General features: G+C 36.9%; 1 protein-coding gene across 1 annotated transcript; it reads right to left on the bottom strand.

Moving 5' to 3' along the window:
• Nucleotides 1-6,437: 6,437 nt before the first annotated feature.
• On the bottom strand, nucleotides 6,438-10,674 carry LOC145687189 (uncharacterized). Its single transcript, XM_081760654.1, has 2 exons — nucleotides 8,431-10,674; nucleotides 6,438-7,112 (listed from the first exon to the last, which is right to left on the bottom strand). The coding sequence occupies exons 1-2, from the start codon at nucleotides 10,672-10,674 to the stop codon at nucleotides 6,438-6,440; spliced, it is 2,919 nt and encodes a 972-aa protein (XP_081616780.1).
• Between the last annotated feature and the right edge of the window lie 6,198 nt (nucleotides 10,675-16,872).

Here is a 16,872-nt window from a genome sequence, read left to right as displayed (position 1 = left end):
TGTTTGTATACTTCACAAAGAATCAGGAATTGATAATCATAATATATTTTTCATAATTTTGTCATTTTTACATATTATATTCTTTGCAATGTTTAAATAAGTTAGCTACTACAGTAGGACTAGATGATTTTCTTACTTTACGAATACGCTTTCTACTACTACTACTACTATTCACTTTTTATGCTTGTGTGCTAATAGGTGTACGAATAAATGCTTTAGGAACATCAAGGTCTAATAAAATTTTAACGTCACGATTACCTATAGGATTTCTTGAATATTTTCTTGTACGAACAGCATCATTTACTAAATATATAATATTTGAACCTGGTATTGTTTTTCCATGAATGCGTACTATACCAGACCTATCCAAATGAATTTTATCAGAGCTTGTCAGCCGTTTCAATAATAAATCTGTTTTTCTACTGTTTTCGGTACTGATTGTAAAATGTCTGATAGAAATGGTAAAATAGAAGTATTGTTTCATGGTTGAAAGTTGATGATGAGGGTTTTTCTTCTTGTTCTCATTGAATGACAGGTAAAGTAATAGTTTTATGTGAAAATGAAGTATGCTGTAAATAACGATGCAAAGCTTGTTGATATAAATTCCACTTTTGTTGTACACTAAGATCACGACATTTTAAAATTTTATTCATTTCTTCATCTAAACCTGACTGATGTGAATTTACGGATTTAAGATTCGATTGAATTTCATGTACAGCATTTTCAGGAACTAAAATCATTTTACGTAATTCGACATACTTAACGACTAAATATACTATTTGGTCTAGGAATTAATTCATGCGGGTGGACAAGAGATGGCGCAACGAACGGAGCGTCCCACAGTTCCGTGTATCCACACATGTGTTGCAAACACCTGTCATCGCGTATCGTTCGTAGTATAGGGCAGTGGATTAAAGCGTAAACAACACCAGTTTGTAGTTAAGTGAACATGGCGCAATTTGTGCCTGATAAAGTGTTTTTGCGGGGTGTCCTGCTGCATTACTTTAACATGCAGAAAAGTGCGACTGAAAGTCATCGTATTTTGGTGGAAGTGTATGGTGACCATGCTCTAGCTGAGCGAACGTGTCAGAAGTGGTTTGCACGGTTTAGAAGTGGTGATTTCGGCTTGGCAGACCAAGAGCGAGCTGGACAGCCAAAAAAATTTCAAGACGAAGAATTGACAGCATTGCTCGAGCAGGATTCGTGTCAAACGCAGGAACAACTTGCAGCAGCATTAGGCGTTGATCAAATAACAGTCTCCAAACGCTTGAAAGCCATGGGAATGATTCAAAAGATGTCACATTGGGTTCCTCATGAATTGAAAGACAGAGGCGTTGAAAGACGAAAAACCATTTGCGAATTGCTGCTTCAACGACAGAGCAGAAAGGGGTTTCTGCATCGAATTATTACGGGTGATGAGAAGTGGATCCATTACGAGAACCCTAAACGAAAAAAGGCCTGGGTGAAACCAGGTGAACCAGGTCCATCACAACCAAAACGAGATATTCACTGTGCAAAGGTTATGCTGTGCATATGGTGGGATATGAAAGGTGTGGTGTACTATGAGCTGCTGCAACCGGGTGAAACTATGAATGGAGAACGTTATCGACGACAATTAATGCGTTTGAAGCAAGCTCTGGCCAGAACACGACCAGAATGGGAGAACAGACATGACAAACTTATTGTTCAACATGATAACGCTCGCCCACATGTCGCAAAACCGGTCAAAACCTATTTAGAAAATGTCGGATGGGAAGTTTTACCCCACCCGCCGTATTCACCAGACTTTGCTCCTTCGGACTACTACTTATTCAACTGCATGAACAACGATTTGATTGGACAGCGGTTTACTTCTTCAGAAGATATCGAAACATGGGTCTCTGACTGGATCGCTTCCAAGGATGAGGACTTCTTTCGCCACGGAATCCGTACATTGCCTGACAGACGGGCGAAAGTGGTGGCTAGCGATGGACAATATTTTTCTTAAGGTATTTATGTATTTTGTGTTTGTACTACAGCTTCAATGTGTGCGTACCAACCGCACGAATTAATTCCTAGACCAAATACTTCCTACTGCTTTAAGTAGTGGTCCCCTAGATTAACGGTAGAAGCGCACCACCTTTTTGTACTAACAACTTCTTCTCTTCTTCAATGCAGTACGTTGCTGAGATAAAGCACGTAAGAAGTTTTTATGTCTACGTAAAGGTTGCTTTTGACGAGAATTTAAAGGTATGTTTCCTTTTATTTAGCTACTGTGTTTTCAGCTACTTGAGAAATTGTTCTTATTAAATCCCCTGAAGCAGTTTGTAAAATTTGTTTTCGTTTTGTATTCTTACATTTGCACAGAACACACAGCGTATTGTAGTGTTGTTTCACCTTCAACATCTTGATGGAAACATCACAAAAAATATTGTGTGCATGTCTTTTACGTTAGGGTACACATACAAGATTTCAGTGGGAAAAATATTTGTACGTATTCGCAATGCATCGTTTGTTTTCTGTGTCAAGTCAAATAATAAATAAGTGTGAGGCTCGCATGTTACTTCTTCGAACACAATTACGATTCCTTTACTATACCGAGGCATAATTCGCCTTGCGAAATATTGTTTTTGTAATTTATTACGTGAATTTTTAAGTACTATAATATAATGTGCATTTAAACTAATATCACGTGCATATTTTTTGGAAATAAATTTTGAACAATAAATGTTACAGTCAGCTTTCTATGATGTGCATAGTTTGTAAATAAATTAGCAGCATCACCATTAGTTTCTGACAATTAATCATCAAGTATTAATAATGGATGTTCTTTAGTTTCCAAATTGCCCATGCATCCCCTCTACAAAATATATTTTGGCATGTGCATCTAATTGTTATATTACTGCACCACAACACCATAGAATGCCATTAAATTTTATACTAAACATTTGATCACATTCATTAGGTAAACGATTTACAAAAAAGTTTTATCAGCCCTTGAAGGACCAATGATTAAAATAGTAGAGGGATATTGAAACTTTAGCATCTTGTAGTCAAATGAATGAATACAATAGAGACTTTGCTTTATATATACAAACACACACTCACACATTGAACACCAAGCTTCCATAGGAATTTTAGTATTTTCACAATCTACGATTCTTCGGAGTTTACACAGTAAACGAAACGGTTAAAAATAATGGGGATATAAGAATATTAAAACCTGAATTTCCAAACGAAAATATAAATAAGATGAGACTCTACAAGAAGCGTACGAACTAAAATGGCACAGCAAACGATCCAATTAAAAGAATTAATTAAAAATAATTAAGAATAAATTAAGGAAAATATATTTGGAATATATTAAATTTTAATATTTTCACAATCGACGATTGTTTGTGGGTTCAGAACACGAAAAGAGACATTCATACAAGTCACATTCACTCATTCGTGGGCCTATAATCGCAAGGTACACTTGCACGTTTTCATATAGGTTCACCATCAGTCACGTCAAGTTCGTCAATACGTTTTCGTTTTTGTTGACCTCATGGTGTGTCTCTCTACAGCTAAAGATACGAAACTCTGATCTACGTACGATGCTATTTGGATTTTCTATCACTGTGGACACTTATTGTTCAGACGCTAATTTAGGCTAATTTTCTGAGTGGTCCTATCATTTAGTGTTATCCATCTAATTTTGAATATATGCCGAGCATCCCCTTGGGCATTTGATAGCCTCATTGCATAATTTTTGGCGCCTAAACCGATAAAGGTTGTAAACTCCCAACCTTCTGGAATTTCATTTGTCAGATCACCCAAATAGTTTCCGAGTCGTAAGAAAGGTTCTTCATCTTTCTTCTGTAGGTACATGATACTGCCAGTGCCACAGTAGATTGCTGTCTCAGGTCCCACAGTCGTAAGTAGTTCGTACAGTTTAAGTTTAGCCCAGGAAGTAATAAGGTCGGCTAATATCTCATTGGAAAACTCTAACTGGACGTTTTCATTGTCAATGTCTCTGTACGTGACAATGAGATGGTCATCATCAATTAGCACCACACTTTGAATTTCATATCTTGCCGTGGCTAAATACCTAAGAAACGTGACCTCATCATTAACGATTACACTCTGTGACATATCTGTGCGTTGCCCCCACTTTCCATACAATGAATTGAGGTATAGTTTCGCACATTTTCTCAATCCTGGGTACATCCTTGTGTTGTTATCATTTAATCGTATGCCTTCGTGGGCATAATATACATCGATATATTTTTTGTCTTCTTCAGTAGTACAGTAAGCAGGAAAACTAGAGGCTTCCTGCTTCATCTGAAGGAACGAATTCACATAAGTCCCGAACAGCCCACCTGAATTCCCCTGTTCAGCATCTAAGAGTTCAAATTCCCATATGTAATGTATATCGATTATTTTATAACCTTTTTGAAGAGCAAGGTGTAACTCTGGAGTACAAAATGTTCCTGTGAGAGCATACTCACCATCACTATGGGTACAATCGTTAGTGTTTTCTTCTTCCATGCATGTGCGGCAAAGATCGAAGAGTAATCGACCTGCCGCAACGTATGGTAAGATTCGAAAATAGAGGTCTTTTGGAGACAAGATAATTCATTTTACTACACCGTGAAGACTTCTTATATCTGGAAAGTCCGGCCCTGTATGAATCTTACGTGAATTAACCGGCATAGATTTACGTGCCATCACCCATGGGTATAGACTTGTTACATCGGCATATTCGATTCGCTCATCACTCTCACAATTGACGTAGGAACGAAAGAACTCATGCGACCTCCGTTGTAACAGTTCTTAGGATTAAGAAAATCAGACAGATTAGTACAACGTTCTAGAACAAACCTTTGTACTTCTTTATCCGTCTTTACCTTATTGTCCCAAGAACATTCCCATATCTCGTATAGGTTTATACCTATACGTTTCAGGTACCTACGGCGCCGCATGGTTTGCTCATATCTTTTCTCCATCGTATTGTACGAGTCTTGAGCATCGTGCAGAACGACGTCATTTTTAAAAGGGAAACAAAGCCTACTGGCATGGAAATAGGACCCGTAAAAATCGAATGCAGCGTTGAGTCCTTCGTGTCATCCATCGACGTTGTACTTAACAATATACTTTTCATCACCTCTCCAAGCATGCTGGTTTTCTATCCCCAATTGTTCTTCCATATACATAAGCCATTGCATAGCTTTCGGATTTACTTGGCCTTATGATGAAAACCCTACGCGGGAATAACAGGAATGGTATTCTCCTGTAAGTGCAAGATACAATATGTCCGCATCGCAAGACTTGCAATGGTGGATGAAGTGATGAAACATTGCAAACCCTCCGTTTTCTTTTCGATGATTTCGTTAAATTTGATGACCGCTTCTGTTGGAATTCTAATATCATTTTCACAATAAGCCAGCATATACTTCTGCAGGTTAAACTCGTTGCCACTTACCGCAAGTTCTTGGTGCCAGGCTTCCAATTGTTTTCTTTCTTCCGTGCTTTGCGGGTCATAGTACTCAAGCGGAGGGTAGGGACCGACATAATTTTGATTCTCTTCAGTATTAAACAAATATGGGAAATCTCCCTTCTTTAAATCTTGACTAAGGCCTAACGTTTTCGGTAATTTGGATAGTTTAACGCCAAGGAAAAGAAAGAATCACGGAAGAAAATACGATTACCTATGCTGATATTAAAAGTTTTCTGACCCCGGATATGAACACTAGGAACAATATGCTGGTTTTCTATTAGAGCTCTATGGGAGAGGAGACCATCGTAGTGACTACCATTATGGGCGATCGCTACTATCTTCTGAAAGACAGGACGCTCTACTAACACGTGGTTAATAAATGCCGTCATTGTCTTAAAAGGAAACTAGCGATTTCGAATATTATCAGCGCACGTTTTCAAAGAGTCATTGATATCTTTCCTTATACAGGCGTGACAAACATGGTGACAACATATCAGTACAACTTTGTGTTCCCTTTCACCGCGCTCATCCGTTGCCTTCAACATCGTCTCTACATCATAACCTTTTCGTCTCTACATAAACCTTTTCGTATGAACAGGTCGCTGTCTCTGAACAAAACATGTGTGGTTTGTATCAACATATGCACGGCATGTTGAACAGAAATGTTCTCCACACATCTGATCAGATTTTCGCTCCCTCTTATCAAAGATGACACTGCAATCGATGCAAAGCTTTACATTATCACATACAGATCAAGCCGCTTTATTACGCTTCACATGATTCTCAAAACACACCCTCAGCAAACTCTCTATTGCATGCATTATATTTAATTTTGTTAGCTGTATAATCACGTTCGTGTGTATGTTCGCAAAAAGTACATGTGTACGTATCTCTCATGTTGCCATTTACAACCATTGCTGGAACACTAGCATATGACGGGTCAGGCTGTGGAGAGACAAAAGGGTCCCCATAGTCATGATTATCCTGTACACAGTGTTGATATGGATTGTATACAAGGTTTTTCTCCCTGGACTTGTTGCGTGGGTATAACCACAGCGTTGTCCTCATTTTGAACCAAACTCCTCATTTCTTCAACTGGTATTTTATCGGAATTTTGATTGCCATTCCCATATACTTCATCTAAGAAAGCTAAATCTTCATTGGTTAATTGCTGTAAATTATTATTTTGACTCAAGGTATGATTTTCTTGAGGGGGCATGACTATGGTATTATTTTGAGATAGGATTAAGCATGGTTCCGAAACAAACCGCGTGCCGAAATAAAAAAAGTCCGATAACTCTCTATCTTTTATCCAATCCACCTGACCTTCCCCACAATATAATAAATACACCAGTTTCTGCTGAGCCTGATCATAACTTTCATATGTACGGAAAAACCCATACACAAACAAGTCTAACACGTCAGCAGCGGATACACAGTGCTGGAGATTCAGTGTATCATTACCTTCAAAGGTACAAAGGGCGTGTAGGAGTGCATCACATCTCTCCAACCGCCGATGTTCCAGGCGCTGTAGTTCTATTATGGCTTTCCAGGTACTGAAGACCCATGGGCAGTCGTTGAAACCGCGCACCAATTCTTGTAAGCTTATCTCGTCGATCATGTTGACTTCTTCAGCTGGGAAGAAGAATTTCATCTGAAGGAAATAAAACAAAAAAACTATTTTGAGTTATGAAGTTCACTTTAAATTATCACTTTAATATAAAAGAGAAACACTAATCAACTATTTTCAAGCTTTAGTTAAATTATAATGTGCGAAAGAAAAAATGAATCACTTATTTTCAAGCTATAGTTAAATAATGATCTGTAAATAGCAAGCAATCTGCTTAATTTATGAAGAGGAATAAGTAAATATTAACTTTATATTTATCTGTAAACTATCCTTTTAAAATATTCACAAAGACCCTTTCTGTCCGTTAATAATGGTTAAAACAGCTCAAGAACAATTAGAATATGTATAATTTCCTTCTTTTGAAAATCAGTACGTATAAGAAATTTAAATAAACACGTTTTAAACTGAATTGAATTGAATTTCTCTTTATTTCAGCGGGCGAGGTTCAGCCGGAGGCTGCTCTGCCACCTACCCTTGTCATCATTACAAAGAAAAGAAAGAAAAAATTAAGACACAAATAAGATACAAGATACAAATAACAACATAACATGATACATTCAATAATACTAATGATAAATAAAACACTGAGTAAATGTAAATGAAAAAAAGAACTATACTCATACTGCTAGTCCCATTTCATACTAATTTCAGTCCAATTTCAAACTGTAGTAAACCTGTCATGTGTGCCAATGCTTTGTCTCTGATCTCTAAATAATAATGTTTGGAGTGATGATTTAAATAAATTATACGGTTTGTCAGTGATTGATTTTGGTAGGGAGTTCCAGATTCTTACTGCCGACATTGAAAATCCCTTCTCTGTTATTTTTAAAGAATGCCGGGGCATATTCAGCTTATTACTTCCTCGGGTATTGTAACGGTGAATTTCTGATCTAAATGTTAATTTATGATGCAAGTAAGGTGGTGCTTTATGTGAATTTATTTTGTATAGTAAACAACAGTATCGGAGATATCGCCTTCGGGACATGGTTAGGATATTGTATTCATTAAGTACCGGCAGAATATGCTGAGACTCCCTGTAATTGAGAGAGAAGCGTATAGAGTAATTCTGTATTTTCTAAATTGCTCTAGTATTTTGAGTGGAGAGAGAGCTACCATATATTGAATCGCAGTAATCGAACAGAGGCAAAATCAGAGTGTTAACAAGATATAGTCTTGTTTCTTGCGATAAATAACCTTTCAATTTATAAAGCTGTCGTAAGATGCGCTTAGCTTTAATACACTGTTCAGAAATGTGTTTATTCCAGCTAAGCCCTTGGTCTATTATTAAGCCTAGATCTTTTACAAAGGGAGAAAATGGAATACTGGAATTCACTACAGTTACTTTTAGGTCATCAGGGTTGATTTTGCTTAACTGATGTGATGTTCCCAATACAGTGAAAACACATTTTAATGGATTAAGTAAAAGACCATTTTTAAGGCACCAGTTGCGAACAGCTGAAAGATCCGTATTAAGTAACTCTATTGTGTCCATAATATTTTCAGGCGTACTACTGATGAAGATCTGTGTATCATCCGCATAGAAGTGAACTGATGAATGTTTTATGACTGTAGAAAGATCTGCTGAAAAGAGTGAAAATAATAGGGGACCTAATATTGAACCTTGCGGAACTCCTGCCTTTATCAGGGGTGGGGTAGATACCTGAGTCTTTTCTCCTCTTAGTATTACTTGTTGCTGTCTACAAGAGAGAAAGCTGTGAAACCATTTAATAACTGATTCCGAGAAGTTGTAATATTTCATTTTGGCCAATAGGAGTTCATGATTTACTAGATCAAAAGCCTTCGAAAGATCCAACAAGACCAAAACTGTTACCATTGAATTTTCTATTGAATTCAAAATTGAATCTGTAATTTCTAAAACGGCTGTGGTTGTGCTATGTTCTTTACGGAATCCGGATTGAGTAACAGGCAATATTTCATTTTTATTGATAAAAGTTGTTAATTGCTGAAATGCTACCTTTTCTAGTACTTTGGAGATAATTGGAAGTATACTGATGGGACGAAGCTCATCAGGGGACTGCACAACTGTCTTCTTGGGCAGTGGAACCACATTCGCTCGCTTCCACAGTTCTGGAAAACAACCTTGTGTTAATGAGTAATTTACTATGTGAGTAAGTGGAGTTAAAATAAACGGAACAGACAGTCGAAGCATTTTTCCTGTTATTCCATCAAATGCACATGTGTTGGACTTAATACTGTGTATTGCAGTTTTAACTTCTGTTTCGTTTACAGTGTGAAACTTAAACGTTTCAATATTGGTATTTAGTTTACGCGATGAAAGCCGATGCGTTTGTTGATCAAGTACTTCAGTGCTTGTCTCAGACATTTTATAGACACTTGTGAAATGTGAATTTATAGCTTCAATGTCATTTACATCATCTGGAAGAATCAAGCATGAATCGCTTTTACCTACACCAAGATCTCGCAAAGTTTTCCATATGTTACGTACATCATTAGTAGATTTCATACGATCAGAAAAATACGCAGTCTTTTCTTGTCGCACAACAGTAGTTGTGAAGTTACGCAAACGTCTGTAATCCTCCCAATGCAACTGATTCTTCGTTCTTTTATATTTTCTGTGAGCACGGTCACACAACTTCATTAAAAGTTTTGTATTACTTGAAATAAAGGGAAGAGTGTTCTTAGATAGCCTTTTCGTTTTGAGCGGTGCATGGTTATCAAAAATGTCGAGTATAGAGTTTTGTAAAAATTCAACTTTATTATCTATTGTTTCCATTTGAATAATATCATCCCAGTTGGAAATTTGTGCATCATGATAAAACGATTCGGTATTAAATGAAGCGTAAGTACGACACTGAATTACTCTACTGGGAGTTTTGGATATTGTATGAAGCTTGAGAGTGACGTGAATTACGCTGTGCTCTGATGTTCCAATGGGTGGACTAACTCCAAACGAGTGTACCTGTTCCGGGTTGTCAGTAATAATTAAATCTAGCAAAGATTCGGTAGTTTCAGTGACTCTCGTGGGTTCATTTATTAACTGTGTGAAACCTAATATGTTAATAATAGATTTCAAGTAAATAGTTTCTTGTTTATCTGGACAGAGTTGATCGCAATTGAAATCACCAACAACGAATATTTGATCGACTTGTGGATATAGTTCCAATACGGCATCTTCGATCACTGACAATTCCCTATATGGTATGCTGGGAGATCTATATACAGCAGTAATACCAATTGACAAGTGGTTCACATTAACAACAAGATTTAACATTTCTATAACTTGATAAACATCGTTAGATTGAAAGTCAACAGCTTTCACTTTAATATGTTTTAAGTAGTAAATCAGCATGCCTCCACCCCTCCCTTTGTCACTGCGAATGACTGAATATTCTGGAATCTCAATTTGCCTTGTACTTATAGAATCGTCCAACCATGTTTCCGATATAATCAAAATGGAACATTTTGTGGAGACAGCGAGTAGCCGTACTTCATCAATTTTAGGAAAAAGAGAACGGACATTTGCATGCATAATCTTAAAATTTGACGAAGCAGCAGATTGAGTAAGGATCTGAAACCCCACATTGTTAATGTTTGTACTACCCATATTCAAATACAAAGATTATAGTTAAAATGTATGTAAAAAACACCATTAAAGCAGTAATTGAGCCCTGACGAAACTGAAAGGCTACACTGACACACATGACATGATGACTGCCTTTTCTACCGATAAACATAAAGTAAAATACCGTAGAACATAGATGACTAAACTTACAGTAAAGAAGAAATAACAGTATGGGAAAAAATTGCCTTATAAATGAGTTCTAACATAGACGTTTTTGTATTTATCACTTAACGCACACTTAATAAAACAGTGCTTAAAATTTAGCATTTTCATTGTGTTGTTGTTAACTTCATCGTGTCCAGTTGAGATTCGTAACCTGATGAGTAACTAACTTACAACATTGGTACAAGTACCCTTGTACAAGTTCAACTTCTATATCCACTAATATATTATAAATTTGTCAACTCACGGTACACAGATAACAAAAAAGCAAAATTGATTTCGACTTACCATAGTTGTCCTTTAAAGTATAAAATATATTTCTAACATAGAACAGAACAGATAACTGTAACATAAATACACTTTTGCACTACCTGCAAGTTACACACTTTTGCACTACACACAAGGTCATCATTCTCGCACTGTAGAGTGCACACTTTACAGCTCCTGTAATTGAGAAGCGTTCGTAAAGTAGTTCTTTTTGTCATTAATGATGACAACAATTTTTCCGTCCCTTGTATACACATTCTTGGGGTCAAACTTCTTAAGTGCCTTTTGCAGTAGCTGCAATCGTTAACTACATAAATATTCTCTTATTACAATTCCAGAGTTCTTTAGCTTCCGTTTCTGATTAAACACTTCAGCCCGTGAGCGATAACTAACAAATTTAACAATAATTGGCCGTGTACTAGCAGGCTTCTTCTGTCCTACTCTATGAGAACGGCAAATGTCCCTTGTACTTAAATTTACGCCCAGTCTTTTTTCAAAGATTTCCAGTGCAAGGTTGTCTGTGTTTTCATTTATCTTCTCAGGTACACCGAAGATCCTTAAGCTGTTTCTACGCTGATATTGTTCTAACTCATCTATATTTTCCTGCAGATCACTTATTTTCTTGTCTCTTTGTACCAACTCTTTCCGTAAGTCCTCAATCACTTCACTATTGAAATTTAGCGTTTCTTCCAAACGTTCTATCACAACACGCATTACAGATTCAATTATTGAATCGACGATTAGCTTCATGACTTCAGGTGTCTGCACAGTACGTTTCACTTCATCACATATATCCTTCATAATTTCTGACCTACTTGAAGCTGCAGCCGGTGACTTCAGTCCATTGTTTCTGCTGTTATAACGAGTCTTGTTAGCCATTTTGCACAGTAATTCTATTAAACTGATTATAATTACAAAGATTATATGTTCTGTGTGTTTCTTCTTGATTAAAACACTGACTAATTGTATTCACGCTACATTATATGCGAATATATGAATATAAATTATATGATTTTACTGGAGACGATGATATCAAACTTTCACTACGCCGCCATCTTGATCTTTAACAAAACCACAAAAAAGAAGAAATATCGAATCTCCGTCGTAGTAAGGCTGGTCAAATTCAAAATAAATGCTTCTCCTTATTTTTGTTTCCAACAGTTTTGGCTCAGCAAGGCTTCGCTGTCTGTAATACAATAGGATTCAATGAATATCTTGAAAATCCTATATATTTTATTTAGTACTATTCGTAAAATCTCGTCTTTGATCTCCTGCGTACGGTGGCGTGAAAGGAAATGTTGTACCCACACGCTAAATGCACGTTATATTATGTCCTATCATGTATTGCGCCACCACTACTACCAGTGACATCTAGCGGCAGAATTCTAAATTAAATGTTAGTTTAGCGATTAATATTTGGCAGTGTGCACGCGTGTGGGACAGTGTTCCTTATATTTCTATATATATTGTAAGGTAAGTATAGTATATTTGTATTACTTCTTTCAATTGTGTAACAAAGACCTAGCACATATTCACTATTTCAATCTTAATGCACGCACTAGTTACTACTAACGGAAGAAAAACATGTGTTTTCTGTTCTAAGTTCTCTCTCACCCTTAAGATTCACACATTTTCAATACTCCCATACATATGCGTTGTAACGGAATTGAAAAAAAAGGACTTTAAGATTGTGAGCATTTAGATTGATATAAGAAAGTGGATTAAGTAGTTACCAGTTTAGTCGCTAGAGGTAGGCAGTGATAGACTCTTTCTATACGCATCAAAGACATAGTGACATCTAGTGGCAAATTAGGGAACTCGCAGAACCGATGTGAAATAACTCAACCTTGAGTCAGGTGCATTTGGAAGCCTGAACTTCGAGTGAATAGAACTGTAAAATTGTGCTTTAAAATGTAATAGGGAAAGTGTTCTATTCCGTGCCTTTCGGTGTAGTCTTCCAGAACAGGAGTATTATGGTATCGTAAGTTATTATTGTAATAGTCCATATTAGCATAGGATAATGAGTAATCTTTAATCATTCTTTCTTCTATTATATTTTTGTATTTTTTTTCTTTTTTTTTCCTTTTCGATGTAGTTGATTTGGATGCTTAGTTTGATTGGGGATGCCTTATTATTTATGGTGATATGGGCTAATGTTTTGCGTATTCATTGAAATTAAGAAATTGATATTAAATTCTCTTTTTGGACAATTAATTCTTGCTAAATTAAGTTGGGACTTAATTATTATACTCCAATGTTCATTAAAATGTAAGGATAGGATTGCATCGAAAGACGAACGTTTCTGATGATATTTGATTTAGGGGTTTTTCATAATTATTGTTATCATCGTTTATTATTTCTCTTGTTGTTAAATTCATATAGAGTTTTTGTTAAAATAAATGTTATAGCAGAAACGTCCTTTTTGATATTAAACTCAATCTAACCTACATCCAACACATATTGCAGCTGTATAACCGCATTGAACCTATTGGGATTTCCTCTAGTCTTTTTGAGGCCTCACGAGGAAGTAAAAATAAAGTATTGGGGTGTACCCCCAGCAAATTTTGTTTCAAGGTTCAGGCTTCCAAATGCCGGTTATTGCTGTGTTGGATCGTGTCCCGGTATTATTTGTGTTGGTTTGTGTCCCGGTAAAATATTTGAATATTGGTTCGGATCAAGATAGCGCTGGTTCGATCCCAGAAGGTAGGAGTGGTTAGTGCATTACGGTTCGAGTCCTGATTTGTGGTACTTGGTTCGATGTCCCATTATATTTATTTGTATGTGGTCGGTTGAAAGAAAAGAGTACGTGTATGTTTCATTCCCTTACTTGCTGAGAAAAAAAGAACAAACAAAAATCGTTTCAGCATTGGAAATAATACGAATATTTGGCTTTGAGGAAATCTGTTGTAAGGAATATTTGTTCCGATATACGTAGTATATGTAAATGGTTCTACTGTGTTATAGAATTAATAAATTTAGTGTGTTGTACGGGTAGCTTATGACCATTTTCGGCCTATCAATTAGAAATTATATTTAAAAAAAATCAGAATCATGAATTTTGCTGCTCGTTTTGGAAGAGAGTTCACAGGTTGGTCTCCTGTGTGTAATCCACCAGGGGGTAACGAGGTTCCCGTTGGTTCTCTGGTGCAAATTGACGATGTGTCCACCGCAGGAGCCAGGGGGGCCCCCAGAATCGGGATGTTTCTGATTTGTTGGACTTCGCTGGCTGTGCGGTGCCACAAGTACGTCCTTATCGTGGGTTGAATAAACCACCTATCACATGTAATTTCACAAAAATATTCTCAGAAAGCATTTATAAATCTATTGAGATGCAAATTAGCGAACTACCTCTTGTGAATGAAAATAGTGGTATTCTTTTATGTCAGTTCTTGTTGAAGGTAAACGAAATGATCGAAATGAAGGTTGCACCTTCCGAAGCAGTTTTAGTAGCTAGTTTAAGTAAATGTAAGAATCAAATGTTTGAAGAGATGCAGCGTTTACTTAATATAACGACTGATTGGAAGTATATTTCTGAATGTATTTTGGAAAAAATTATCTCACCTTTAGTTCGTACGGAATTTTACAATAGTAAGATGTTTAGAGTTATGAAAGAGCATGAATCCCTTCAAAATTTTCTTCGTGAGAAAATATCAGTGTTGCAACTATTGAATATAGAAATGTCAGATGTAGAATTCTGTCATACGGTCTCAAACTTAATCAAACCTGAGATTCGGGATTTATTATTGTTAACTGGTTTGCCTAATACTGTTCATGAATTTTTAGAATTTGCGGAAAGTTATGAGATGAATAGGCGATATGCCTTGGATTATCAGAAAACAGTAAAAAATCAATATATTTCGAATACAGTAGTACGTAACCTTACGAAACAAAATCGCGTTAGAAATTTTGGGGCAGGATTGGTCTGCAATGTATGTGGTAGTAGTAATCATGCTTGGAATCGATGTCCGTATAAAGGTAGTAACATTCGGGGAGACTCTATGTATTTGAACAATGAAAATGAGAAACGATATCATCTTTTACAAATGATGGTTTCCATCTGTCGAACGCCTTATCCGGCTGTTATTGATACAGGCTCAACTCTGAATTTATGTGAACGAACAGTTTTTGAGGAAATAAGTATGAAATGTCGACCTAAAGTTAAACCTGTAAAGTATTCAGTAACTGTTTTGGACAATGAGTCTGTAAACATCGAAGAAATGGTTGAACTAAGATTTTTCGTGAACAATTCTTGTTTTAGTGCTTGGTTTGGAATTATTGATCACCCTAGTTTGAAATTATTATTGGGAATTTCGTTTTTAAACGAAAATTTTGCTCATATTGACATTCGAAATAAAACTTTATTTTTTGAGAAACTCAACAAAGAAGTTAAATTGACTGAATTTAATCAACATGATTCTCATCATTCGGATGTATTTGTTGATTATCCTACAAAATTAAAACATTCTAGTGTAAGTAATAGTGGGGTTAATAGACAGAATGGTAATACCGGATGTCGTCCTAGAGTATGTAATACGACCGCTTCACTTCCGAACTCTATACATTGCTTTCCTGGTGCAGATATGCAATGCCCGGACCAGGTAGGTTGTTCATCTTCTACTGGACGAGGTTGTCAAGTTGAAAACGATCAACGATTGGAGTATAGTGGAAATGAGAGTAATGGTATTAGACCTGGATCGCGTTCTATATCTATGCAGCGTAGCTCCTCAGCGGCAGCGTGTAGAGGAAGAGGTTTTCAGAGGTCAGCTGGAAATATTGGTAATCGTTGTGAATCAGCGGGGCGTTTTCGTCAAGGGACTTTTGTTATCAATTCATCCCGTCCATCAACAACATCGTGTGATGTGGGAAATAGATGCCCGTCTGTTCATCAGAGTAGTCACCATCCATCCATGATGTCAAGAGATCTTGGAGTTTCAGAGGCGGAGCGTAATCTAGATGTCTCTCACCAGACAAAAGTAGTACCATCCAGGAATTTTAGACGACAGTCAACTATTCATCGAGGTCAGCGTCCGTCTGCGGTACGTAGTGGTCATGAGTCTTCAGTGGAGATGAGTAGTAATGGTTTGTGGTGTCAACCGTCAGTGGCGGAGTTCGGTAGTGGTATTAATACTCAGTCGCCTATAACACAGAGGTCAGAACATCCTGAGGGATCAGTCCCAATGAGTGATCGTCGATTTCCAGTGATGCGTAGTGACATTGATTTACCTGATCAATCATTTAAACCCCCTTTAACTAGTAACTATTCACAGTCAATTTTGCAGATAGATCGTTCAACTTCAGGTGTGGAGAGCAATGGTGGTGGTCCTAATCGATTGTCCCAAGGCCAAATAACATCGGGTGTGAGCAGAGAGATGGTTTCCGGTCAGCGTCAGCGGGCCAGATCTAGGTGGAGAAGGGGGAGTTCCAGCCGAACCAATGTTGAGACAAACGTTCATATACCACGGCGTTCATCTGGGCAGATGGAGTCGAGGGATTTTTCCAGAGAGGTCCAGTTTGTGGAAGAAGTTCCAGCTGGGGTCAGTGTTGACAATCCCACCAGATCAGAATTCCAGAATTCTCCCAATGAGTTGGAAGAAAATGGAAAAGGTGATGTTGATTTCTCTGTTGATATCATTTCTCCAAATTTAATACCTTATGTTGAAAAATTGTTTAATGAATTTAAAGATGTCATCACCGATGATTTAGGTATGATAAAGGATTATCAACATAAGATAATATTAACTGATACTACAC

This window comes from Thermobia domestica, chromosome 6, assembly GCF_964235325.1.
Source record: "Thermobia domestica chromosome 6, izTheDome1.hap1.1, whole genome shotgun sequence".
Classification (NCBI taxonomy): domain Eukaryota; kingdom Metazoa; phylum Arthropoda; class Insecta; order Zygentoma; family Lepismatidae; genus Thermobia; species Thermobia domestica.
Note: the sequence above shows the minus strand (reverse complement) of the source record. Positions and strands in the feature narration are given on the sequence as shown.